This window comes from Athene noctua, chromosome 1 (assembly GCF_965140245.1).
Source record: "Athene noctua chromosome 1, bAthNoc1.hap1.1, whole genome shotgun sequence".
In the NCBI taxonomy this organism is placed as follows: Eukaryota; Metazoa; Chordata; class Aves; order Strigiformes; family Strigidae; genus Athene; species Athene noctua.
Window position 1 is genome coordinate 201,079,784 of NC_134037.1, and position 27,789 is coordinate 201,107,572.

Genomic DNA, 27,789 nt, shown 5'->3' on the forward strand with positions numbered 1-27,789 from the left:
TCCATAACTTAATACAAGGTTTATACAAAACCAGGTCTTCATGTGAGTGATGGTGACTTGCCATAAACTAAAAGTAATTGTGAATAACTGGTAGTAATCTCTTCAGTAATTTAGCCAAATGCTTTCCTGTTGTAAAACACTCGATTTCAGTGAGTGAACACTTGATTAGACGTGAAGTGACTGAAAAAATAAAATAAAATCTTGTAACATGGTAACCACAGAGAGGAAATTAAGATTAAAGCTTCAGAATCAAGGAAGCAAAGTGTGAAAAGACAGAGAAGGTGGAAAGACTGATTTGGATCATGCTGAGAGCTTTAAATGGATTTTTTTTTTTCCCTTTTTTAACCAACTCAGTGGCAAAGACTTAACAGGATATTTAGGGGAATAGATAGCAGCAGGAAAAGGCCAAAGTCACAAAGAAAATTGAAACAGGCAACATTAATGTGAAATATTAGTAAATTTTTTATTAAATTTGAAGATGAAAACACAGCTTCACACAGTTCAAATGGCACTTTATGGAAGTTCTGCAAAATCAAGTGGTTTAACATTGCTGGAAATTGTAAGAGTCTAAAGTGCAGTTCTAAAACTTCTTAAAACATGATGATGCACGGGCTTTTACGATGGACACCCTAAGTTTTGACACAGATGGGTTGCCACTGGGTTTGCAGAGGATTCCCTTCCACTAGCAGTATTTATAAATTAGGGGTTAATAAGTATTTTTATAATAAACATTCCTAATTACATGCAATTTATAAAGAATGTAGCAATGAAAGAAATATGAGTGGAGTTTTGAGTAGTCCACCCAACACATTATAGGGCACTGTCTGCTCTGTCATTCCAGAGGATGCTTCAGTGTTCTGCTGCTTGTTCTACCTTCTGTACATTCATACAGCATACACAGCCTCTGCAAACTGAATGATCTGCTTGGAGTTGTACAGTTACTGGAATATTTCGCCACTGATATTTATGTATAGTATTTTATGTAACAGGAGATTCATTTTACAAGACTAAAAAAGGAATTTTTTTTTTTTTACATTGACTTCTTTGCTACTTGGGGAGACCCAATCAACCTGCATGAAGCAAATGAAGCAGACAAAGCAGAGAGCTGACATGTCAGAGAGGTCCAACCAACAAGAGACAAAAATCAAACTCATACTGTGAAGCAAGTTTGGCAATGCTAGATGCCCATTGTGACTGAATCATGTAACAGGAGACATAGGGATTCTACCACTAAACTGAGCAGTAAGTACCTTAACACTCTATACCTTTTAATTTAAGTTCCAAATCAATGGATTTCCTTAAATAAACTTGAAAAAGATATTTTTAACACTTAGTTTTCCCTGCAAAACACTGGTCTGGTCCTAAGTTAACTCCAGGACATATACGGGGACAGAAGTATTCTTCCAGATCTGTAAGAAAATACCTTGGAGATGGATATTTGCTGTTTGTGAATTAGAGTCTTCATTTTTTTGGGCAACTCTTCAAAGCAGCTCCAATAGGAATATTCAAGATTTGCAAAATCTGTTTCCCGTGTGAACAGCACCTTACAACAGAATGTTACTTCTAGGGAAGAACTTTTCGCATTTGATAGATCATTTTGTTCACTTTTGATTTTTTTCTTGTATTTTATCCACTGGTTGGAAATGTTTCTTTGACTTGCTCTTGGTCTTAAAGCTTGCCTTCCACTAAGCAGTCTTAAGGTGATCTGATACACACCAACTTCTGTATGCTACAGATAGATGGGAACACCTCCATTCCTATAGTGTCTTTAGGCACAGAAAAGAGAAGAGGTAAATATTGGGTGATGACACTACAGAATGGAGAATTTTTCTTCATGTGGCACAAGCTCATGCTGTTTCTGCAAATAGCAGGTAGCATGGCACCTTGAGAACAGTCATACTCATGACAGAAGTGCTGACTTCATTTTTGTGCTCTGGGGGAAGCCACAGGAGATCTGCAACTACAAACCTTTTCCCTCTGATCACAGGAGCACTTACAGTCAAACCTCTGTTTATTCCCTAAATGTCTCTTTTTCCATGTGTTTAATTGTAATCATTATCACAATCATTTGTGTGGATTCAGTAACCTCCAACCATATCTGGTTAAGGATACAATATAGAAATGATCTGTTCCTGAAGAACTTCTACTCTAAACATATCACTAAAGACAAGCCACTAAAGAAAACCAGTAAAAACAATCAACAAATATCCGACGGAAGTTGCATGAGAAAGACAGAACATAACAACAGCTATGAGCAGCATCATATACAATAAGCACAACTGCTCATGGATGAATGTCTAATTTATAAAGATTCTGATCTCACTGTTGTGAGTTAGCAATGCTCTGAAAAAGTTTGTTGTAAGGGGCTTGGGTACAGAAATGTCAAATTTCTGGATCCCGCTCAGCCTTAAGCTTGAAATAAATTGTGCTGTAAGACTCTGCCCTGCCAGAAACTATGAATCTCTCCTGAACATACACACATGGGCTGAAAACTGAAGTAGCACTTTATACTAGAAAGTAGAGTCTGGTAGTTTAGCAATGGTTTCAAGACCATAGCTTTGGACTTAGGGAGCTAAGTTCCAACTCAGACAACTTCTGAATGAAGTTCCTTCATATGAAGGTGCCTTCATATCTTTTCATTATCATCTCTTGGGAAAATGTGAGGAAGAATTTGAATGAGAGCTATATATACTGTCACCACTTCGTTTTTCTCTCACAGTTAATAGTTAAATGAGACATATTTTGAGAACTGCACATGAAAAGTAAAATGCTGATAGGATACTAAATATCACTGTTCCATATCAAAACATAACAAAATAGTAGCCTCTTCTCATGGAAAATCTTTACAATAAAACTAAAGCACAATTATGTTATACTAACAAACTACTTATACTATAAATGTTATTATAATGAAAAGTAAAGGAGACCTGAAAATAAATATAGATTGAGGGCTTTATTCTGTATTTGCATCATGTTTCACTTGCTAATGATGAAAACAGAAGGCAAAAATGTACTCTCTCAGTGTGCTATTCCAAAAGTGCTTGTCTGCCAAAATCTTGCAGATATCAAGAGAGTTTAATCTTGAGATTAGTTGCAGACCCACAGGGATAATTTACTTTCACTGGATTTACTACTAATAAAACCAAACAAAACTAACACTCTTCCAATTTGGTGTGGCTGTTTTCACATGTGGCATACTGATACTCTTCAAACCAAAATTTCCTATATTACAACAGCAGCAAATGTGGTACTGAGATTCCAGAAACTATTTAGTCTAAGCCAAAACCACTACCAAAACCAATGGGCCCTGTCAGTCCTGCTCTGGCAACATATTTCACTTTGAGGGGATTTTGGATTTGTAACAGATTCAGATTAAAGTAGCTCCTCAATGTCACCACCACCCTCCCAGGTGTAATTCTGACCTGAGAGTATTTCTCCAGCCCAGTTTACCTTGCCACCACCTGAAAACATGCAGAGGTTCAGGTCTCGGGCTGCAGGGAGTGCCTGAGCCTGTCAATCCTGCCGGAGGGCAGCAGTGACAGCACCTGTGTGCGCTGCCATCAGCTGGATGACCTGCTCATCCTGGTGGCAAAACTCAAAGAAGAGGTTGAGAGATTAAGAAGTATTAGGGAGTGTGAACGGGAAATTGACTGGTGGAGTAATACCCTAGCACCCCTGAAGCAACAGGAGCTAATGGAAGCTCCAAACGAGGCAGGTAATCCCTCATCCTCTTGCTATCAGGCAGAAGGAGGGGCACTAAGAGATGAGGGAGGCTGGAAAGAGGTCCCTGCTCAGGGAGGCAGGAAAATCCTCTCCCAACATCCCTCACCCTCCATGGTGCCCCTTCACAATAGATTCGGGGCCCTGAAACTTTTGAACAAAGAAGAGAAGGAGGAAGAAAATGAGACAAAAGAAGAAGACCAAGGTCCACCAAGGCCAGGTCACTTCAGACCAGGTATTAAAACCAGCTCTGAAAAGAACTTCAGAAGAGTCATTATAGTGGGTGACTCCACTCTAAGGGATGTCGAAGGCCCCATATGCAGACCAGACCCACTTCATAGGGAAGTCTGCTGCCTCCCTGGGGCCTGTGTCAAGGACCTCACAGCAACACTCCCTACCCTAGTGAGACCAAGGGATTACTACCCTCTCCTGGTTTTTCAGGTAGGTAGTGATGACATCACCAGGAGAAGGCCTAAAGCAATGAAGAGAGACTTCTGGTCTTTGGGAAAACTGCTTAAGTGTTCGGGGGCACAAACTGTTCTCCTCCATCCCTTTGGTTGGGGGGATGGATGAGGAAGATTACAGGAGAATTCAGCAGATGAATGGGTGGCTCCAAGATTGGTGTTACCATCAGGGCTTTGGATTCTTCAATCATGGGTTGGTATACAGGGCACCTGATGTTTTGACATTAGACAGGATGCACCTGTCCCAGAGGGGGAAGGGGATTTTGGAGCAGGAGTTAGCTGGGCTCATTGACGGAGCTTTAAACTAGATTTGAAGGGGGAAATGGTCAAAACATTGGCCCATCTGAAGTGCATGTATACCAACGCACACAGCATGGGTAACAAACAGGAGGAGCTTGTAGCCGTGATGAAACAGGAAAATTACGATGTTGTTGCTATTACAGAAACATGGTGGGATATCTCCCATGACTGGAGTGTGCCAATTGATGGGTACAAGCTCTTTAGGAGGGACAGACAGGGAAGGAGAGGTGGTGGGGTGGCTCTGTATGTTAAGGACTGTTATGATTGCTTCGAGCACAGGTGTAGTGAAGACAGGGTTGAGTGTCTTTGCGTTAGAATCAGGGGGAAGGCCAACAGGGCAGATGTTGTAGTAGGCGTCTACTATAGGTCACTCAACCAGGACAGAGAGATGGATGAGATATTTTATAGTCACTTAGGTGAAATCTCACAATCGCTTGCCCTTTTTCTTGTGGGCGACTTTAACTTCCCACACATCTGCTGGAAATACAACACAGCAGAACGAGACCAGTCCCAGAGATTCCTAGAATGTGTGGGAGACAACTTCCTGATGCAACTGGTGAGTAAACTGACCAGAGAAGGTGCCCTACTGGATCTCCTCTTTGTGAACAGAGAACGGCTGGTGGACAACGTGGAGGTTGGAGGCCAACTAGGGCACAGCGATCATGAAATAACAGTTTCTCTATTCTTAGAGAGGTCAGGAGAGAACAGTTTATTCTTAGAGAGGTCAGGAGAGAGCTAAGCAGGACTGACATCCTGGACTTCAGAAGGGCTGACTTTGTCTTGTTTAGGCACCTGCTTGAAAGGATCCCCTGGGAGACTCTCCTGAAGGGTATAGGGACCCAGGAAGGCTGGGCACTCTTTAAGAAGGAAGTGTTAATGGCTCAGGAGCAGGCAGTCCCCAGGTGCTCTAAGAGAAGCCAGCGACAGAGAAGACCACCCTGGCTGAACAGAGAGCTTTGGCTGCAACTCAGGGAGAAAAGGAGAGTTTACAGCCTTTGGAAGGGGCTAGCCACACACAGTAATTACAGGGAGGCTGTGAGGCTATGCAGGGTGGAAATCAGAAGGGCTAAAGCCCAACTGGAAATTAATTTGGCCTCTGCAATCAAGGATAACAAGAAAAGTTTCTATAAGTATGTCAGTAGCAAAAAAAGTCCAGGGAGAGTCTCCATCCCCTGCTAGATGCAGGAGGAAATTTGGTAACAAGTGATGAGGAGAAGGCTGAGGTGCCTTCTTTGCCTCAGTCTTTAATAACAAGGTTAGTTGTATTGAAGGAATCCAGCCTCCACAGCCAGAATACAGAGACTGGGAGAACGACCCCCCTGCAATCCAGAAGACAGTCAGTGACCTACTGCATCACATAGACATGCACACGTCTATGGGACCAGATGGGATACACCCGAGGGTGCTGAAGGAGCTGGCTGGGTGCTCACCAAGCCACTTTCCATCATTTACCAGCAGTCCTGGCTGACCGGGGAGATCCCGACTGATTGGAAATTGGCCAGTGTGACGCCCATATATAAGAAAGGTCGGAAGGATGATCCTGGAAATTACAGGCCTGTCAGCCTGACTTTGGTGCCCAGGAAGCTGATGGAGCAGCTCATCCTAAACACCATCATGCAACACATGAGGGACAACCAGATGCTCAGGCCCAGTCAGCATGGGTTTATGAAAGGCAGGTCCTGCTGGACAAACCTGATCTCCTTCTACGACAGGGCGACCTGCTTATTGGATGAGGGAAAGGCTGTGGATGTTGTCTACCTTGACTTTAGCAAGGCTTTTGACACCGTTTCCTACAGCATTCTCCTAGCAAAAATGACTGCTTGAGGTTTGGACAATCGCACACTTCGCTGGGTAAAAATCTGTCTGGATGGCCGGGCCCAGAGAGTTGTGGTGAATGGAGTTAAATCCAGCTGGCAGCCAGTCATGAGTGGTGTCTCCCAGGGCTCGGTGTTGGGGCCACTCCTGTTTAACATCTTTATTGATGATCTAGACGGGGGGATCGAGTGCACCCTCAGTCAGTTTGCAGATGACACCAAGCTGGGTGGGAGTGTTGATCTGCTCGAGGGCAGGGAGGCTCTGCAGAGAGACCTGGACAGGCTGGAGCCATGGGCTGAGGCCAACTGGAGGAGTTTCAATAAGGCCAAATGCCGGGGGCTGCCCTTGGGCCACAACAAGCCCCAGCAGCGCTACAGGCTTGGGGAGGAGTGGCTGGAGAGCTGCCAGTCAGAGAGGGATCTGGAGTGTTGATTGACAGCCGGCTGAACAGGAGCCAGCAGTGTGCCCAGGTGGCCAAGAAGGCCAATGGCATCCTGGCTTGTGTCAGCAATAGCGTGGCCAGCAGGGACAGGGAAGGGATCTGACCCCTGTACTCGGCACTGGTGAGGCCGCACCTCGATTCCTGTGTTCAGTTTTGGGCCCCTCACTACAAAAAGGACATTGAATGACTCGAGCGTGTCCAGAGAAGGGCAACGAAGCTGGTGCAGGGTCTGGAGCACAGGTCGTATGAGGAGCGGCTGAGGGAACTGGGGGTGTTTAGTGTGGAGAAGAGGAGGCTGAGGGGAGACCTTATCACCCTCTACAACTACCTGAAAGGAAGCTGCAGAGCTGGGTTTGAGCCTCTTTAACCTAGTAGAAAGCGACAGGACAAGAGGGAATGAATGGCCTCAAGTTGTGCCAGGGAAAGTTCAGACTAGATATTAGGAAGCATTTCTTTACAGAACGGGTTGTTAGGCGTTAGAATGGGCTGCCCAGGATGGTGGTGGAGTTCCCATGCCTGGAGGTGTTCAAGAGTCGGGTCAATTTAGAGCTTAAGGATATGCTGTAGGTGGGAACTGTGCTAGGAGAACGGTTGGACTAGATGATCTCCAGGGTCCTTTCAAACCTAGATGATTCTGTGAGTCTGTGAAAACAAAGGATGGTGTGTAAATGAGGAAATGAACAGCCAAAGGTAGAAGGGCAGAAGCACTCTTAGCCAGCTTATTCCAGTGTAATGTTCTCACGGATCTATGTGTCCTTTTCACTTGTTCATCCACTATCTCCTTCCTTTTGAGCACTTATATGAAATGGCCTTACTAGCTATGGAGAGCTTCTCTGAGCTCCCCCATTTTCATTCAGCTTGTGATTCCACATTAGAGGGAAGTGTATTATTTTACTTCTAAAATATATTACTAGGTGCACTCATGGCACCACACATGTATGCATAGAAATGTGTCCACAACTCAGCTTTATAACTGAAGGTATTTTAAAATCACAGACCATAGACCAAACATGTACAGAATTGCTTACTCAAGAATGAAGAGTATGCTTGATAAGAGAGGCTGGAGAAGACAAAGTAAAACAGAAAATTGGGAGTTTTTCAGAACTGCAGAACTGCAGTTCCTTGGCTCTGATAGGAAATGAAACTGGGATCATGAAAACTTCTCCACAGACCCCTCTTCAAGTGAAAAATCAAGGAAAAAGTGACTGCGTGCTATACCACATGTCCTCAAGGCCAGAAAATAAGCCCTGCTCCATGCTGTTTATTACCATAGATGTAACCAATGAACAATCCCTTACAGTGGTGGAAGAACCTTCTCTTGATGATAGCTCATGTTGTTTTACAGCTGAAATAGCAAGAAAGAAGAAATCTATTTTGACCACACACACATTAATGCACACATACACATCAGGTGACGGATGAGTAACTTGAGTTACATCATGGATAATTTTCAGACTATTATTATTATTGTCAGAAAAACAATGGAAATTTCCTATATTATCTTTACTTTCCAGACATTAATTATTTAGGTTCTACAAATGGACTAATATAATGAGAATACTCCATTTTTAATACTTCTTTATGAACTTCTAACAGACCTCCGTTCCCTTCTGTCTTCTCACTTAGTGCCAGCAGAAGATAGATATTTAAAAAGAACTGTTTCTAGATGTTTGTGTTAAGTTGCAGCTATACTTATCTCCTGTTCCAAATTACCAGATGCTTTCATTTCAGCTTCCATTTTGACGACTTTAGGACTGCTTATCTATGGGTTGCCTTGATGTGATACACAAATGTCTTGCCAAGTGCTGATGCTATCAACAGAGCACTCTCTTCTCATGTTCTCCATCAGGTCACTGCTATATAATAAGCTACAGTGGGCTGGGCAGGGATCAGGACAGTGGGGCTTAACACACGCCTTGATGTCCTGATATGAAATCATCAGTAGCAACTATTCCCTGATATCAAAGCCATTTATTAATAAGTACAATATTCTTTGTGTAATACTGTACAATATTTAACCTGGCAGTTATCCTTTTTCTTGAAGTGTTAATAAATATTATTTTCTGCTTCTTCTCTGTCTACACTTGTAGGCAACTTCACAAAGATTAATCAATTAGCAGTGTCCCAAGTTTCTTCTTTGAAGAAAATTATGAAAACAGTGTTTTAGGATATTTCTTTATCAAAATTATTATACGTAAACAAGTGTTAATATTTACGAGAAGATAATATGAACACACAGTAATGATTTTCTAATATTGCTTGTACCTCTCCTTAAATGTCTCTGGTCATTGAATAAATAAGTAGGTTGTAAATTAGGTTATAAAAAGGTTATTATTTATTTCAACCAATCAACAGTCAGTTCCACACATAATTAATTTATAAATCTATTCTTTAGAAACCTATAAACCATGTGTTTTTTATAAACGGTGCTTTTAAAAGAAACATTTAATTACAATATTCAGATGTATTTGAAGACTTAATACACAGAACTTCAAATACCCAAGTCTGTATCAACATAAATAGAATGTGATATAAATGGACACATAATGGATATATGAATGTATTTATGTGTTCATTTTAACTCTTGTAACTCTGAAACAGCATTATTAGCTGCTTTTGAGTATCATATCCTCTCTATTGCCTAGTATTCAATTTTCTTATAATTAAAGGTAGTTCAAGAGCAATTACAAGATTTATCAAAAGGATCAGCCTTTATTCCTGCTGAAATCAAAATCAACCTTTTTATTTCCCCCAACTCCCAAGTTCTGCAAACCCTTGTCAATATTTCAGCCAACAGCAATTGTCACAGTGACAAGACTGAACAACAAATTTCCTTCACCAGAACCATTGCTTTGACCTAGGGTGAAGGAAGAAAAGGAACCAACAGATCTGGGGATTAAAAGTTCCAAGTGAATTGAAAGTTTCACCATTATAAAACCAGGATATTTGGATGAAACTCGGTTTCACTGGAGATTTCTAATACCTTTATTCACAAGCTTGAAGTTATTTATCATTCAAACAACACTGTGAATAAAGGAACTGGTTAAAGTCCATTTTGAAGTTGGAGAGCTAACTAAAAAGCTCATGGCCACACAAACATGTAAGACAGAGTGGAATCTCCAGTTCAGGTGCCCCAACTCAGAGGTTCATAATTTAATCAAGGACTTCCCATTTTTATTGTCATCAGACTTTATTTCTAACCCTTATCCATGCAATATTAGCAAACACACACAGCCACAGCAGATTTGAATTCTTTACCATTAACTCTTTCTTCCTAATTAGATGCCGCTAGATGGAGTGGCAATTCCCCAACAGAATTTATGAACTTGAAATGTAATTAAACCTTTTTCTGTTCTATTTTGCTCTAATGTACGATACAGAGATCAGTACACAGAAAGGAATCAGTTGCAGACAAAATTAAAACGGAAATCTCAACTGCTGAGTCCTGGGGGGAAACAGCTGAAAGGCAGGAGTTACAAGTTAGTTAATAGAAAGATAAATTATCACCTGAGGATAAAGCACTGGGGACGCTGCTCCTGGAATAGCATGTGGTAAGCTCTTTCAGCACAGGAAAATATATGTGGGGGAAGTGAGGAACACAATTTTCCAGAGTTACTTAAATAAAGCTGGGTGACCTGAAAAATTGTAGAAAATTAACATGATCAATACATTTCAAAGTAATTATGTTTCACCTCCATAATCCTGGGTCGTTTTTTTAAACTTTCTAAGCATCATGAACAGAATCTCTGTATGTATATGTGGTACCATCACAGTATCTATGAAGATTTTAACTGAAGAAAACAGAGCTGTAAGCACTGAAGACCTAATTAAGATACAAATTTAAACATACCTAGAGGACTCAACAGTACTGGTTTGTGCATTGAGTAAAACAAAACTTAGTAAGTTACTTTGTTATACCTCATATTTATAGTTCTTCAATGTCTTCACTTAAAAATCTTACAAAATGAAATATTCCCATGAAGAGTTGAAACTGAAACCAAAGGCTTAAGTTCTAAACTAAATAGTTTACTACATGACAGAGTAGTCTCCCACAAATACTCTCTCTGTAATACAGAATAACTTCTGTGATACACATAGCTAGCAAGGCGTACTATACTTAAAGCTTAAGTATGAGTAGAACCAATTATCTGCTACTGAAATCTCATATATTTCTGAGGATATCCTGATGTTCTTTCAGCTAATATCAAGCAGATTTTCGAAAAATTAGATAGTCTGCTACAACTCTGTTCTTTCAGAATAAATATAATAAAGAAAATACAGAATGTGATTTAGATTGTGAGCAGAAACACCATATCATTTTACAAATATCCTTAAATAATTTTACCTTCCTTTTAATTTAGCTTTTACCAGACCTTCTCATGGGTTTAGAAAATTAACAAAGGCTTTACAGAAACCCATGGCAGCTAGGGCACAATTAGAACACTAGGAAGCATCTAGAATCACATGGGATACTATCACCTGAACAACTAAATCACCTCCTTTCCATCATGTCCTCTTTTCTCAAACTATTCTCTCTAACAGCCTTTCTACCACAGTGTCATTTTGTATTTGTTCCTTTCTCCAAACTAATAAGGTGCCTATCACCCTTTCTTGTCCCATGCCTGTCTTAATTATTTAGACATTAAACTGTTGAATCTTGGGGCATCTAGAACTCTGTGGGTGAATGAATCCTCTACCATACATCTCTATTCTCATTCTGGCCTTTCAAACTACCAGATTAAACAAGATAAAATCCACACTGACTCTCAAGGAATCATTTCAGCATGTCACAAAGGAGAAAGAAACACTTTCACACACTTATGCTCATTGTATAATGTTGCATTTTGCAAGTTTACATATTTTTCTAACACATGAACTTCAGGAACATATTTGCCCTAATCAGACACAAGTAAATTCTTCACAAATGTAACAAAGCAGGATGACTGTACCACAAGCACTTCTACAAACAGTTACTATGATGCTTTCAAAGTGGCATCTGCATGTTCCTAGTAGTATAGTGCTACTATAATGTATAGTATAGTACAACATATTTCCATGTAAAAATGCATCAATATTATCATCTAGCAATTGCATTCAACTACATACGAAGCAATGTATATCAGTCTCCATTAATGTATGATTATGTCATCTCAAAGTGAATAATTGCTTATAAAAAGATTTATTTTAGAATTATTCTATTAGAATTAAGTGTGGGAAGTCAGTATAGGATAACAAAATAAAGACTGCTGACATGTTATGAAAAGTGTTTCTAAAAAAGACAAGAAAACCTACAGTGTTGCTGTTATTGAAAAATGTACATAATAACCTTTTCCTTGTTTCATCCTGGTTTTAAGAATAGTATCATGTGCAATACATCTTTTCATTCTTTTTTTTTTTTTTTTTTGACAGCTAACAAACCACATGCCTGAAACAAAAATGCTAACTAACGAGGCACATCTTACAGCACGTCAGTGTCTACTGAGAAATTGACATCATCAATTTTTATTACTTTCATACACAGACCATCAAACACTTACAGACTTCAGTATAATACCATCTAAGTTTCTACAGCATATTTGAGCATTTCAAAACCAGAGAAAATAAAGCTCCTTTGCAACCGTGGTTTTTTAATCACCTGTGTAATACCAGCCTAATGCACAATACCATGCAAATAACAGTGATGGAGTAAAAGCAAAGATCATCCAAGGAGACCCAAACAATTACAGGACAAGAAGTGTCTCATGCTAAACTTGCTAAAATAGATCTATCTCAGACAGGTCAAGAGAAGATGCAGCAAACATTCAGGGAATATTTTAATATGTAAGCCCACCACCTAAATTCTTTTTCTTTACAGTTCTCTCCTGGTGCACAAAATCATGTATCTAATGTAAAATACATAGTGACAGGAAAAATATCATCATCTAAAACCTTGGGAATGATGGATTATTTCCATTTCTAGAAACTAAATTTAGACTTCCAACTTGGAATCTGCTGCTCCTCCCACTGAATGTCACAGCATTTCTTTCTCTCAAATTTACTACTGATACACACAAAGCTACATGACATATCAAACAGCCATAGACTACAATTTGATTAGCAAATTTTGAACCCTTTATAATTCTTGGAAACTAAATAAACATATTTGAACACTCCCTAGCACAACAGGGAGTCTGATCTCTGTGCAGTAATGTGATCTCAGTGCATCAACAAGAAAATAACAGGGAGGGGAGAAGTAAATTAATAGTTACTTTAACACTGCCTCTAAAATGGCTGAGTGAGGATGAAGAAGAGATTAATCTTTGAATTTATGTTGCTTCCACTGATCTACAAAGTCCACTTAAGTTACTATCAGTGTCTAGGTACTGAAACGGTAAACCTCTTGTAAATAACTGGTCTGTCTCGTAAGCGAAAGTTTAGAAAGCTAAGTGTACTCCTATTCAAGACAGAAACACCTGAAGCACTTCTTAAGAGGCCTTGTGCATGACATTGTGCACATGCGCTCAAGTCCATTTGCCCATACACTGCCTGTGCCCAACACAAGCTGCGTCCCTACAACTGCCCCCGTGTAGTGCTAAGTGCTGAGCACTTTGCACTCATTGCCTGTACCGTGTCTGACTGAGTGGCTTGATGTGCAGCACAGGCAGCCATTTTGAGCCTTTCTGCACCATTCAAGGTTGTGATCTCCATTATCATGTTTTGGGCAAGGGGGGTGTAAACTAAAACAACCACTGCATGAAGTATGTGTCTTTTTTTGCAAGTCTGACTGTGGCTGAAAACATCAAGGTCATGTTATACATCAGGAATTACTTTTAAACAATTGAAAGTGCTACTGCTCACACAAAAATATTAGCAAGATGGCTGTTTTACAAATAAGACACAGCAAAAATAGTGGTATCTTTGAAGAAATTAAAAAAAAATTTCTAAAATATTGAAACTAAGATGCTCCCAACATAAAAAAGGGAATATATGTTAATTAATTTTAGTCAATTAGCCTGCCAAATGAATTATATGAATCCACTGAAAAGACACATACTGTAGCATTTTAAAGAAAGAATGCTTACCATGGTAGAATAAATAGGAAGTTCTTTAAATGGGTTAACAAGCAACAGTATATCACCAATGTAGGTCTGAAAAAAAGAAGATATAATTGCTTTATTAAGCAATAAATTAAATCTTTAAGGAGGCTAATGGCTTTCTTCCAGAAAGGACTTTTGGCAAAGCTTCTTAAATCTAGCTATCAACATATTAAACATAATTTGCAAATTCAACGCTTTTAACTTCTTAACTTTAAATTGAGAACTAAATTTGCAATTCAGACAGCATTAATTATTCTTTTTGTAATAAAACTGAGTTCTTCATCATGGAAAATTATGTGTAGAAGAATTGCACTGCATATATTATTGGTAGATTATTTGAAAGTTAATTGGTAATTTACCACTTGTTAAACTACAATAAATGTGACATGCCTACCACATAAACAAGTTCCTCAAACAATTTTTTATGGGATGGATGACATAATTTAGAAATGCTCTATTGATTACCCGTAATTGATACATTACAATATGTTGCTTGTGGGATAAGACAGAGCAATTGATACATATATAAGTATCTATGCATGTGTATGTGTATGCGAACATATGTACATGCATATAGGAAAAAATTCCGGCTATATTAAAAATAGCAAACCATCCACTGATTGCAAAGGTGCCAAGATTTTATAATTTCATATTTAAACACTCATATATGAAAGATAGACTGAAGTATAAGATTGTAGGTCACCCTTGCTGTTATACTTCTCACTCTACATAAGTAGCTGCTGCTGCATTACACTCTTGGAATGCAAAAATGCCAGACCCTTGTCTCTGAAGAGGTCAGACAGCAAACCATCATGTAAACAGTCCCAGTCATGTTGCTTTTTCAAAATGATGTATTGTGTTTTGAGGAGGCAGAAAATATGGCCTTTCATAGCAAAGGTACTTTTTTCTTCTGAAATGCAGGAATTTATTTCCTCTCTCTCACCCACCTCAACTTCATGGTTGGGTTTTCCTGAAGAATAGAAGTTTATTAAGCTTCACAAAACATTAAACAGGAAGTGTTCAGCACTAAGGAGGATTTGGGTTTGGAATTGGAGTCCAAGGACTTTTAAGTTTGAGAACCAAATCTCTCCAAGGTGCAAGGGTTTTCAGCATTGATGCTGACATTCTACCAAAGCACAATGGCTGCTGTTGAGCAGAATATTAATGATCGCTACCCATAAATTTCCACTAAGCTAAGGAGAATGCCAGAGGAGGGTATGAGATCCTCTCAGGTGAACTCTTCAGTATTTAAAAAAAAACCCCTTCCTTTTTATAAATACTAAGTATCTGTGGATCCGCCTGAGTTCAGTTAAAGTTATCTGTGTCTGACATCTGTGAAAGTGAGATGAAGCAAAAGTAATACTCATAATAAAATAGGATTTGATCCATGATTCTAAAACACAGAATTTTATTATCATTGAATGTTGTAACTAGAATTGAATTTCCTATAATCTCGAAGGTATTCACAGCAACATGCCAATTCCCAATATTCCTTTAGTCTAAACAGTGCAATCAACTCATACTTTTAAAAACAATTTGCATGTTTCATATTAACACTCCATTCAGCTGTTCAGTAAGTTAGAAATAAGTTATGAATAAGATATGAGCAGGGATACAACAATTTTCAAGTGCAGATTTTTCTCCAGAAGTAATCTATGCCTAACTGGATACCTCCCAGATTTATTATGGCATAATCAGAAAAATCTGCTTTACAAAAATCTTGCTATAATTATTTAATTTGGTATCTACATGATTAACATTATAATATAGAGAATTACTTTTGTATATATAGGAAGAAATAATGATTAATTAAATCTCCCATGATGAATTCTAAGCTTTTAAAATCTAAATTTAATTCAAATTTCAAGTAATCATGTGCTCTATACCAATAGTCTTCCTCTGTGAAATAAACAAACATAAATTGTATCCAAACCTATCTGAAGTGTTATTCCATTTTTTCTTTCTGCTTTTCCTATATAAACTTGAGAAATTGCAAGGCTTACACAAACATATGTCCTGATCTATTTAAATATTAGTCATGGGCCCGGGACAGGTTACTGTCCAGTAGTTAGGATATTAATTATATTTTTCTATTCTCTTATTTGCTCTTTTTTGAAAGCTTACTGCTGACAGGTCAATAGCAACTCACATATATCTGATTATTATTGAAACGCTTCTGAATCTCATAAAGCAGGCTGCTGTCTGTTAGCTCGCTCAGAGAAGCCAGGTCATCATTTGGAGCTGGAGGCATTAGCTTGATCTAGAAAACACAAATTAGATAAATAAAGTAAGTTTACAACCTATCATTCTGTACTGTAACGTTCTAATCTAAAGTATAAACCCAGATCACTAGAATTTATGGCAAAAAAATGCATTAGGAAACTGGAAAGTTGTCATTCCTCCTAAACAATTGCACATCATTAATCTTAAGTAAGAGAAGAACATAAAAAATCATTATCAACATTAAGGTACATACCTGGATGAGTCTGATGGGCTCTTAAGAACATAGACACCTAATAGAGTGCCATTTGCTATTCCTGAACTCATAAAGATTTCCAGCTCAAACACAACTATTCTGCTCTCTTTGTTAAATGTTTATGGCAGAAGAAAACAAGACTATAAAAGTTAGTGCACTTGTAAACTATTTATTGCCCAGTATTTAACAAAGATCTCATACTACTTTTCATCATACAGGATTTAAAATTCTATTAGAATTTTTCCTGCAGAATAGAAGGAAGTTAATAAGAAGTGGGAACCATGTTGTCAAGGAGACCAGAAGAGATTCAGAAGCAGCTACTTTAGCCAAAACTGATGAATGAAATGAACTTAACATTTTTGAGATTTAGGAGGAATAAGATAAGCTCTGCAAGGCAAAGTAAATAAAAAAAAATTCCAAAAGACAGAATAGGAGACAGAAGAAAAAAGAATCAGTGATTATAGAAATTTGCTTAAAGACAAAATAAACATTGATACATTAATTAAGCAGTGTGCTTATAAATTATGATCTACACTTATAATGTAGGTTTTCTTTTTTACGTCAGCTCAAAGAAAAACATTTTTGCATGTCAGTAGAATATCTATAAACAGAAAATTCTCATGTGAGCTATGGTAGAATTATTTGAATTTTTTGTTCAGAGTTTACTAGAATATTCAGTGTATCTTTTAAGTATGGACAGTGAAGGTGAAACTTCTTCGTTTGATTTTTCTGCTTAAGATGAAGGCTCAGGAGAAAAGCAGACACTGCCCTTTCTTGGAGAACAACTCAGCATCCTCAGTCTCTGGCAGCGGCATGTGGCAGGAAGTCAGGGACAGGAGCAGTGAGTGGACTGGGAGATTTTGGACGGAACACGGTGTGTGCTTTTGGCAAGGAGAAGACCCCAAAGACTATGGATACTGGTGTTTAATACTGGGGATCTGATCCCAAACTACTAAACTTCCATTGTTTCCACAGGTTCAAGGTCTAGTTCAAAAATCACGACACTGGGTTATCTTTCTACATTTGTCAGAGCTCCACCGTGTGATATTGCTGAAGAATTTAATCTTAATGAAATAAGACTAAAGGTCTCTCTTCCTTTTAATGTTTCAAGGTTCTTGCATACATGCACTCATTCACATGCAATGTTTAGGCAACCGTAAGCAAACACTGGGAAGTATGTAGGCATAAACAAGCAGGGTGAATTAGATGTGACTCTATCTTTTCTAAATCATAGTTCTTTGACCCTATCAATATTTTTCTTCTAAAAATAGCAATATTCAATAACAATATCAAAATATTCAATGAACAGTCATAAAACAGATGACATTTCTTACTCTTCTATTTTACCAAGAAGAAATGATGCACACCAGACATCACAACCACAGAACCACCAGCCCTTATGATATTAAAAAAAACACCCAAACCTCTTTTTTTTTTCCTGTTTAAATATTTCACCAGCTTTACTCATATTTATATGTTGACATGGTACAAATGAAGTTACAAACCCCTGAAGCCTCCTCTAGTCTACAAATAGAGAAATAGAAATACAGATTGTGGAATATCAACTTCACACTTCATCTTACACTAAATATTCATGTGGGTTCAAGGTGTTTGTCAAAAGATGACTGCTCTCACATCAGCACAAAACAAAACTGAAGAGACACTTCTTTAATCTGTACTTAATGCATGTTTGACCCATGCCATACTACTTATGACATTTTTTCTTAGCTTCCAAGGTTTTTTATGGCCTCAGCTATCCTAATATGCAGTTACTTACAGTCCAAATAAATTGCCAAGTACTATACTTGGTTTTCAGTCACTTGCCTAATTCAACCCACTCTTGTCTTTGTCCAAGTCCAATAGTGAATGATGAGAAACAAGCTTAATCGCTAAAGAAACTGCAAAATAGAGCAAAATTAATTCTAAGAAATATTACATAGCATGTAATAAATTAAATTAAGCTGGTGAAGTGTCTAGAGAAGAAGTCCTATGAGAAGTGTCTGACGGAACTGGGGTTGTTTAGCCTGGAGAAAAGGAGGCTCAGGGGAGACCTTATCATTCACTACAACTGCTTAAAAGGAGGCTGTAGCCAGGTGAGTATCAGCCTCTTCTCCCAAGTAACAATTGCCAGGACAAAAGGAAACAGCCTGAACATGCACCAGAGGAGGTTTAGATTGGATATTAGGAAAGATTTCTTCATTGAAAGGGTTATCAAGCACTGGAACAGACTGCCCAACGAAGTGGTTGAGGCACCATCCCTGGAGGTATTTAAAAGATGTGTAGGTGTGACACTTTGGGAGATGATTCAGTGGTGGATTTTGCAGTGTTATGGCTGGACCTGATCCTAAGTGTCTTTTCAAACCTAAATGGTTCTATGATCCTATGTATGAAGCTGTAGCTCCTCACAGAGGAAAGGTATATGTAAGCAGAAGCAGGGCTTGCAAGATCCCAGCTTCTGTTGAGTCCCAGAGCCCTGCAGTACCTTCTATCTATGGAGGGCACACTTTTACTCTTTTCTCTACTTCAAGCACTTATAGCTATTATCACATTTTTGTTTCTTTTAATAGCTCTGTCTTGGAGATTTTCACAGTAATATTGGGGACTTTAAAAAACTTCCACTTTGGGACTGCCACAGTGATTGGAAAAATCTGGGAATTTCTGCCTTTAGTCTTTAAAAATATCTTTACTATTCCTCTTAAGACAGATACATTCAGTAAAAATAATGCTTAGAACAGGAAATAGGCAAACTCCTCACAGAAAATGGTCTATTTTTTTTTTTTTTAATTTTTATTACTCAGTTCTACCAACAGGCAATAAATGTTGACAACTGAAATGGTATATGTAAACCTCATATTCATGTAACAGCACGAATACTAGCAGAAGATTTTTCAATGTTTTTCCACTCGCCCACTAAAACAGGGAAGGCAAGCATACAATCTTCATTCCATCTGCCACAGATGTTGAACTAGATAAATAAAGTAGCAACCCATAAAAAATGCAAGGAAAACGTACCTTATAACAGTAGCTCTAGATGTACTAGCTGCATAGATGTACAAGGACAAGAAAGCAGTAATGCCCATTCACACTTTACTGATGCTTTCTCTTTCCTTCTTTCACCATAACAATTGTGAAAAAACACCTCTCATTCTATTAAGTCCAAAAAGCAATAAATCTACAAATGCAAAAATGTATCTCAAGGAGATTATTTACTAGACTTAGATAAAATAATGATTGTTTTTTACACGTACATGTAAAATGGACTTACTCCAACATGCAATCTCTGAAATAGGCCAGCTGAAAATTTCAGGATGTACCTTCCCACAGTCCTCATCTCACTGACCTATCTTTTTTGGAAGAGATGTACTTTAAAATGGTGGAGTCTATCAAAATATTACTGTAACTATTCTCCTTTTTCCTGTCTATTTAAAATAAGTTCTTCTTAAAATATTTGTATTTTCAGAACAGGAGTTTCAAACAAGACAAACATACACAGGTTGCATGCTATATTCTGTCTACCTGTTCTAGAGGTTTATTCCTCACCCCATTAAAGTGAATGCAGATTTTTCTGTCACACAGAAGATGGCATTTCTTGCTCTTTTTGGCTTTAATCATGGCAGCTGGATGTAAGGCCGGCTAAAAAACAAGACAAAGCCACTTGGCAAAAAAAAGTAAATTACATTTTGACATTTGTTTTTGATGATGTACATTGGAATAGAAGAAAATGAACAAAAGAATTCCAAGAACTTTTTAAAGTGTCTTGTACAGGGAAAACAGATTAAAAACAGAAGCCTATGGCCTCCTTCCTTTATTAGTGTACACACCTGGCTTGCAGGAACAAAGGAGGCATAGGTCTTCACTACACTCTCTTGTATGCCATCTAAACTCAGAACACCTGTGCCATTTGAATGAGCTTCTCTTAACCTACCTCTATAAAGATTAAACCTAAACTAGGCTAGAGACAAATGTCTTAATTTGTAAATAAAAGAAGGGTTTGGATTTTCTCTGGGAATCTCCATATTTTCTGGACAGTTAGCACACATCCCTGTACTTTCTAGGCTCATGCCAGCTAGCACTCATGCAGATACTACCTGGATATCATTCAGGTCACATGTCAAACATCATTTCCCATAGGCTGTTTGGGCATGGCCCCATCTTTTGAAGGAGAAGAGTTCTGTCTATGGATATGCACTGACCCATCCCACATAGCCCTAGGCCAGAAGACAGGCCCTGGCTTGTTTTTATTTCACAATCTAGGTATAGCCGAAGGTGCTGACTCTATAGATAGATGGTTAGAAATGTGAAGTGTTCAGTTAAACCCTAAGTGAGTCAAAATCTTTTTCTGTCAACTTTTTTTTCTAAGAAGTTTAGGACTTGGTGATTAAGCATTTTTCTAACAGACTCTTTGCATCAAAATTCACAGCTCAGTGAGTAAATAAATCACATAGAAATAAGAAACCCTAAATGCCTTAAACTCACAGCTGATTTGACTTAGTAGTAAACATTATTTACAGTATTAATAACTTATTTGTGGGCACCTTCAAATTCTGTTCTTCTCATCTACTTTTCTGAGCATACAGATGAGTTTTCTCTATTTTTTTCACCTCAGTGAATGTATCTAGATATCATACTGATTGCATGATGCATATTTTATAAGACATAAAAGAAAAATAGCCATAAATGCAGCATAAGTTCCAGTATAACTATGCTTCTGGAAGTTATTACTTCTTCAAATTTTTGTAATGCTAACAATGAAGATTCCTATTTGCTCATTTAAATTACATATGCTTAACAGTATTCACAATCTACTCATATAATAATCTCTAATGATTTTTATTTTTTTACATACTTGTGTTACTGAAATAAGTATTAATTCCAGTTCTTATTTGTAATAATAAGATATACACAGTTGTCCCTTGGGTATGTGGTAAGTGACACTAGAACAATCAAAAGGGCATCAGGGGATACTCTATCACACAGTTCATACGACCAACAATATTTAAACAGGAATTATAAGATAAAGACAAAATGGGTTTTTTTAAAGACCCAGTTAAGAAAAAGAAAAGATTTAATCTGTATTTGTTTGTAGCAAGAAGCACGTACTTAAATTCCAGGTCAGTAATTTCAATCTGCTATTAAAAAAATATCCTCCCCAGCTGAGAGGAAGAGAAATTCCCAGCTATGACAAAATTCTGGAAATTATTTATACTGCTTTCTTTGTTTGGCAGCACAGACCTTAACATTACAGATGATCAAAGAACATCTTTTACCTAGGAAAAAGAAAAAGCTAATAAAAGCCAAGAGAGACCCAAAATGCTTTATCAATGTAACCTTTGATCTCCATCTTCTATCCTTTGTGTAATAAAAATCTTACTTAATGAGAATCAATATTTTGTTAAGGATCTTTTTCATCATTTCTGCAATTAAAAAACCTGAGTTTACATACAAATTTGAGCTGCTAGTTTTTTCAAAGCCAAAAAAGTTGCGAGCATTCTCTATTAAAAATATATGTTTCAGATGTAATAAGATGAAATTTTTCTCTCTGATCCCCCAATAAAGGCCTAATCTGCATGTCATATTGCCTAAGAATGTATGATATTTCTGACACAAAGCATACAAAATATCACACTGATCCATTTCAATAATATATGAACATAAAAGTCAAGTAATGAGTCCACATATCCTATTGAAACATTAAACAGGACATGCTTACTTTGAGTGTAGCTTGGAATGCAACTGGTAAAACGAAAAGATAGTGAAATTCATTAGAATTAGTATATCCAAGAGGCAGAAATAGTGGGAAGGAGTTGTTCAAAGCTTTCCTTTGGTAAGAGCACTAAATAAAAATTCCACTTCCCAAGTTGTGGAATAAAATTTTTAAAAAATGTGTTAGTTGCAAATATAATCTCTGAAAATTAAGGCCTATATATTATACACACAAATATGAATAAGATATACATATACCTATGTTCATAATGCATAGCAAGTAGTATAGTATACAATCCCCCTATTTCCAGGATCACAATTATCTCAAATAAAGAAAAAAGCAGATATTTTCATTTGGCAAAGTATGGAAATTGTTTAGTTTACTAAAATGAAACTATTTCCTGAAGTGATTAAACTCTTTTATTATCTTTTGTCCGTAAGAGCTGAAGCTCATTAAGTCTTTGCCAACTGAAAAAATTTGTTAATCTATTATTTTTTTTAAAATGCAACCGGTCTTTTAAAAACACACTGAAATAGCATGGTTTCTAAACTATCCCCTGCTAGTGTTGATTTCCCAGATAGGACTGTTCCTACTTATTCTTTTCCAAGGGAGTATCACTCCTTATTCAGCATCTGCAGATACTGAGCAAATTTTGTATTTTTTATTGCTTCTAAAAGACCACAAGATACACACTCCTTCTGGTGTGTTTAAAACAGAATTTCACAGAGTGTTTTCTGCTGAAATTTCTCAGCTAATGGAGATAAAAGAGATTCACCTTTATTTGTGCTGTCTGGTCTTTGAATTGTAACTGTTGCGGGAAGTTATGAAATATGGTGAAACAGCAGAAGAAGTAAAGTTTTGAAAATCTGCCCTGGGACCCTGAAGTGACTCATGGTGGAGGACAAAACTGCCAGCATGAAGACTTCCGGTTGCTCTTTCTCACCTGGAAGATAGGCTGTTCTTCTTCCCATCAGTTTTTGCATATGTTTTACTGCACAAACTATAAAGCAAAAGCATAGCCTAGAGATAGAGAAAACCTGAATAATTTTAGCTAGGTCTGCACCAAAACAGGATCAAGCAGAAGGAGGTATATAAGTTCTTGTCCACACTTCTGTCAAACATCTAGAAGCAAGCAATAGTCTCAGCAAGACCCTAGGCTAAACACCTCCATCTCTTTTCTTACAATTATAGGAGGGTGCCTCCTAAAGGGGTTGCAAGCATTTACTTTTCTGACCAAGGGTGGTTCTCTTTTGAATAGAATATGTTTTCATCACATCACTGCACAGTCAGCAAGGCCAGAAATTGTATGACATGAAAACAAGATGTAAGCCAAGTGCAAAACATTCTTCTGACTGAATAGGGAACTGAGTGCTCTATGGGATTCCAAAGCTGAGGACTTTCAGAGATGGACTTGTATGACTGACATATGAACTCACTGATTGATCTCATATGATCAACACATTCCTTTGAAACACGTTCAAAAAAAAAAGCAGCAGAGTGTGCATGCCAAGGCAGTTGTGCAGTTTTTTTGAACGGAAGTATCTTGCTCATTTGTTATGCTTCAAATTCACAGTATATTATCCTAATTGGAAATTCTACCCTCCACCCACCCCGATTCTAAAGTGGGTTTTTCTTAAATGGCTTCTCGAATATGTGTTTCCCAAATGCATGTAACAGAAAATAAAACCCTAGTACAAAAAACCCCGCCAAAAACCAAACCAAACAATATTTAAGTCCTAAACATTCAAAGTTAGGACATGCTAACAGATAAGTGCCTCCTTTTGCATTCACTCTACAAACTGAATGAGATTGTGATCCTGTGGAGAAAACTGTAAAGGGTATCCAAATAATCAGTGTCTGTATCCTAATGCATTAGCACAAGAAAGGGAGTTAACACCACGGCTGTAAATCTGGCAATTCCTATTTTTAAATTACAGTCACTAATTTTGCAACTTAACATTCCTTAGACATTCTTTTTGTTTTTGCAGGCTCCCAGGTTGTGTTTCTTTCCTTTGTAAAACTGTGCTAACAGTTGTCCCTCCCCTGTTGTGAACCATGACTAGAGGTTGAGGAGCTCTGAGGCCCCCGACTGCCACAGCCCCTGCCCTGCTACCAGTAGCTGGCAGGAAACAGCTATTCAATTTGCAGAGAGGGAACTCTTCACAGGGCCAGACTGATTGCAGGGAGTGATCGGGGAGACAAGGCTCCGCAGTGCAAATGATACTGCTGTGTGGTAAGGGAAAACAACTTACTGTGGTCTTCAGCTTCATTAAGTTTACAATTTCCAGACCGAAGCACTAACAAAGAAGAAAAGTTTCAAGAAACTGCAAGCCGTTACCTGTTCAAGTTTGGTTGCAGTGTTCACAGTGACATTTTCAGATGCACTGTCTTGAGATTGCTGCTTACATAAGCCTTTAGCTGCATCCTTAAACATGGTGTCTTTCTCCAGCAAACTGTCTTGCTTGGCAATCGGTAAAGCCAGGGGATTGCTACAATGAGAATCAATAAAGCAATTAGACTTCTCCTGAAGATGTCAGACATATAAAAGATCGCCAAACGTGGGTGGCACAAACACAACTGAGATACAATTCAGGGATGAGACATGATTTCCTGGTTCAAGTACAAAAAAGAAATTGGAGAGAAATAAACTGTTCACATAGGTTGATCTGTTCCCAAAGACACAGAGCAAAACACTTTGATTTAAAATTCACCTTTATGCATACCTTTTAGGAAGCAGAACTGAGCAAGCCAAAGAGAATATGCATGAGTCTGCTTTTGACAGCACTAGACTGGCAAATCAATAGCCAATTTTGAAACAATTTAAAATAGACAACGCATACAATACTGTTTTGAAAAATAATACGTTTTAAAATAATTCAATACAGATATTTCCACGTGGTTAATAAAACTAAATTCCGCCACTTTTCAGCTTTTTAAATCAAGTGGTATCCAAGATACATTTTATGACCAAAAGCTGCTGTGAATTTGTGATGTTAAAAAAACCCCGAGCAAACAGCAGACTCCTGAAATTACTGCAATGATACACAATACTCTTCATTCACATATAGTTAAACCTATTCTTACACACATTAAAGTATTTTCCCTACTGACACTCCAGACCATATCACACTTCTGAAAAAAAAATGCATCCAGAGGATGTTGTATATCCAGAGGAATTAGTGAGGAATCAGTCCCAGGAGTTGAGAACACAAACATCTTAAAAAAATAATCGTCTGGACTCTGACAGTGCAAATGAGACAATCTTGCAGAGTATATAGCAGCTCCTTGACGAACTGTGCACATAATTTCTTTGAAAGGAAAGGTGAACTCAATGTGAGAATTCAGGAATAGTGCATTCCACTATGGGATAAAGATCAGATGTCAAACTTAGTATAAAAAAATCTAATTTTTACTCTAAGTTACTTGAGTTTGATCACCGATTATAATAAAGCCAGGATTATATACACAGTTAAATGAAATAAAGGAGAACCTGTAGCTAACACTGATTTCAACTCCTCAGGACAAGAACTGCTGTTGGAAACAGAACTGAAACACAGACATAGTTTTAGAAATGTACAGTCCTAAGAAGAGTCAAAATGCCTTCTAAGCAGAAATCATTGCAAAACATGTCAAAGTAGTTTCCCATTTAAAAGATACATGAACAAAATCTTTGTTTTGTTGAAACTCTCAGTCTGTAAAAAATGAAAGACTTACTTTCAACATTTTGTAATGAAATGTACACAATTTCCTTCTTAATTATGTTTTGCTTCAGAAATTTTATGTAAAATGTCTAGAGGGACATTAGTGAAAATAAAAATTTCTATTTAATGCTTTGATTGACCTAAGATAATTTTGTCATAGATTTGTTTATCAAATGTCACATGGATAAAATATCCAAGAGCCAACTGGTTTTGCATTTTTTCTTGATTTGTACTGCAAAACAGAAAAGCCATTATCCAACTGTTTTTGTGAACTTGGCAATTAGATGTCATAGAAAAAAATATATCAGTGAATAGACCACAGAAGAAATTAAATAGCTGTGACACCCACAAGCAGAAATGACTAATACTCATTCACATTTTATGTAAAATCAGAATTGAACAAAACATAATTAAATATAAAGCTGTATTTTTCCGTAGTCTTTTGCTATTGTCCAAAATTGCTCAATGTCATTTGGTCTGAATTATTTTTAAGATTTAATCACAGACAAAGAGGAGAAAGATTTAAAGAAAAGCATAAACTAAATAAATTCAAATATTAAAAAACAAAGCACTGCCACTTACAACTTTTTATTATTCATGTGATGTTTCTTTTAAATTGTGAAGATCCATGATTTTTTTGCTGTGAAATTGAACTTTACCCATTTAATTAGTGTTAACTATACAATGCACATTAGAAATACTTCTTAAGATTCAGCTGTAAACTCCTCAAGACCAAATAAATTTTTCAGGTGTCACAAAAGAGAAGTGGATTATTAATCATGGCAAAATGTGGGGAAAAAAGGTGCCTACTGTTTCCACAGATGCATTTTGAACATAAGAGGACAATAATAACATAACTTAACAGGCGTCTTCGAAGTATTGATGTACAGGAGAAGAGCCTATAAATTATGTGCATTTGTGAGATATTAATATGTCCTGGTTCAGCTAGGATAGGGTTAAGTTTCCCCAGCAGAGGGGAGGAAGGGATCTCCATCAGAGTTATTCATACCATGCTGACCAGGTCCGGTGCAGCAGCGCGGGAAGTTTTCCTCTGTGGCTTTGCTCGCGGGAAGCACGGGGCTGTCTGTATCCATTGTGGTATTTCTCTGTATATCTTTTGTCTTGTTCACTGTTATTGCTGTTTATTGTTGTTATCATTGCTACTATTGTTGTTCAGATTGCTTATCACACTGTTGTATTAAATTTCTTCTTATTTTAACCCGGGGTTTGTGCCCTACTTGTGTCCGAGCGTGGGGGAGGGACAACGGCAACGTGGTCTCCGGTCCCAGCAGGGTTTAAACCAACACAGCCTTTTTTGGTGCACCAACGTGGGGCACAAGAGGGTTGAAATAAGGTTCAAAAAAAGGACAGACCCTGACCAGAGTGTGTCGGAGCAATCAGGTGTAATTTTTTTGTTTGTATTTGTACTGTTTGATAAGAAAACGTTTGCAATGCTGGCCCACTTGCTTGCGTGGTGGGGCTGGATTAATCCTTATATCCAGTATATGATCCCAGTGCTGGTGTTTTTTATCGGTGGAAAATGTATAAAGGGTCTTACTGTGCTCTACTGGCTATTGACTGCTTATAATGTGTTTGCATCGCTGTGTGTGGGGGCGGGCCGGTACCTGTTTGCTGCCTGGGCTTTTGTTAGGGGTCTCACCCCCTCTATGGGTGAGCCAGGGGAAGAGATCCTCTCGGGTTTTGAGAGTTTCAACTATCCTTGGAGCCTGCAGGCCAGTGTGATTGTGGCACAATGCTTTCTGAATGTCTGCCTGATTTTGGTTTTGGCCATGCGGCACTTCTCTAACAATAGCAGTGCCCGGAAACCTGCCCCGAGGTCAGATAACAGTGAGTGGCAAGGGGTGTGCGAAAAGACGGGCAAAGGCCTGAGTCGGTGGGCACCTCCAATGCTTTGGAATTTCACTCCCGAACAAATGCAGAGCCCTGATAAACTGATGGAGTGCTTAGAAAGGGTGTGTTACCAATCTGGCAAAACCCAGGTGACACAACTCTCTGAGATGTTGGGGACTTGTCCATGCCTACCGTGTCCTCTTTAATACCACCCACTGCCCTCAAGGGGCAGAAAGGGCT

The 27,789-nt window shown here is 38.0% G+C and overlaps 1 protein-coding gene across 4 annotated transcripts in view; it reads right to left on the minus strand.

Annotated features, from left to right (window-relative positions):
* The window catches only part of MYO16 (myosin XVI), a 405,417-nt gene that overhangs the window by 171,521 nt on the left and 206,107 nt on the right, over positions 1-27,789 (minus strand). For all 4 annotated transcript variants that reach the window (XM_074930682.1, XM_074930690.1, XM_074930699.1 and 1 more), the window contains exons 10-13: positions 24,336-24,486; positions 15,967-16,077; positions 13,803-13,868; positions 10,249-10,376 (exon numbers count right to left, since the gene is read on the minus strand). In XM_074930682.1, the coding sequence (XP_074786783.1) occupies positions 10,249-10,376; positions 13,803-13,868; positions 15,967-16,077; positions 24,336-24,486 (456 nt within the window). The remainder of the gene's footprint in view (positions 1-10,248; positions 10,377-13,802; positions 13,869-15,966; positions 16,078-24,335; positions 24,487-27,789) is intronic.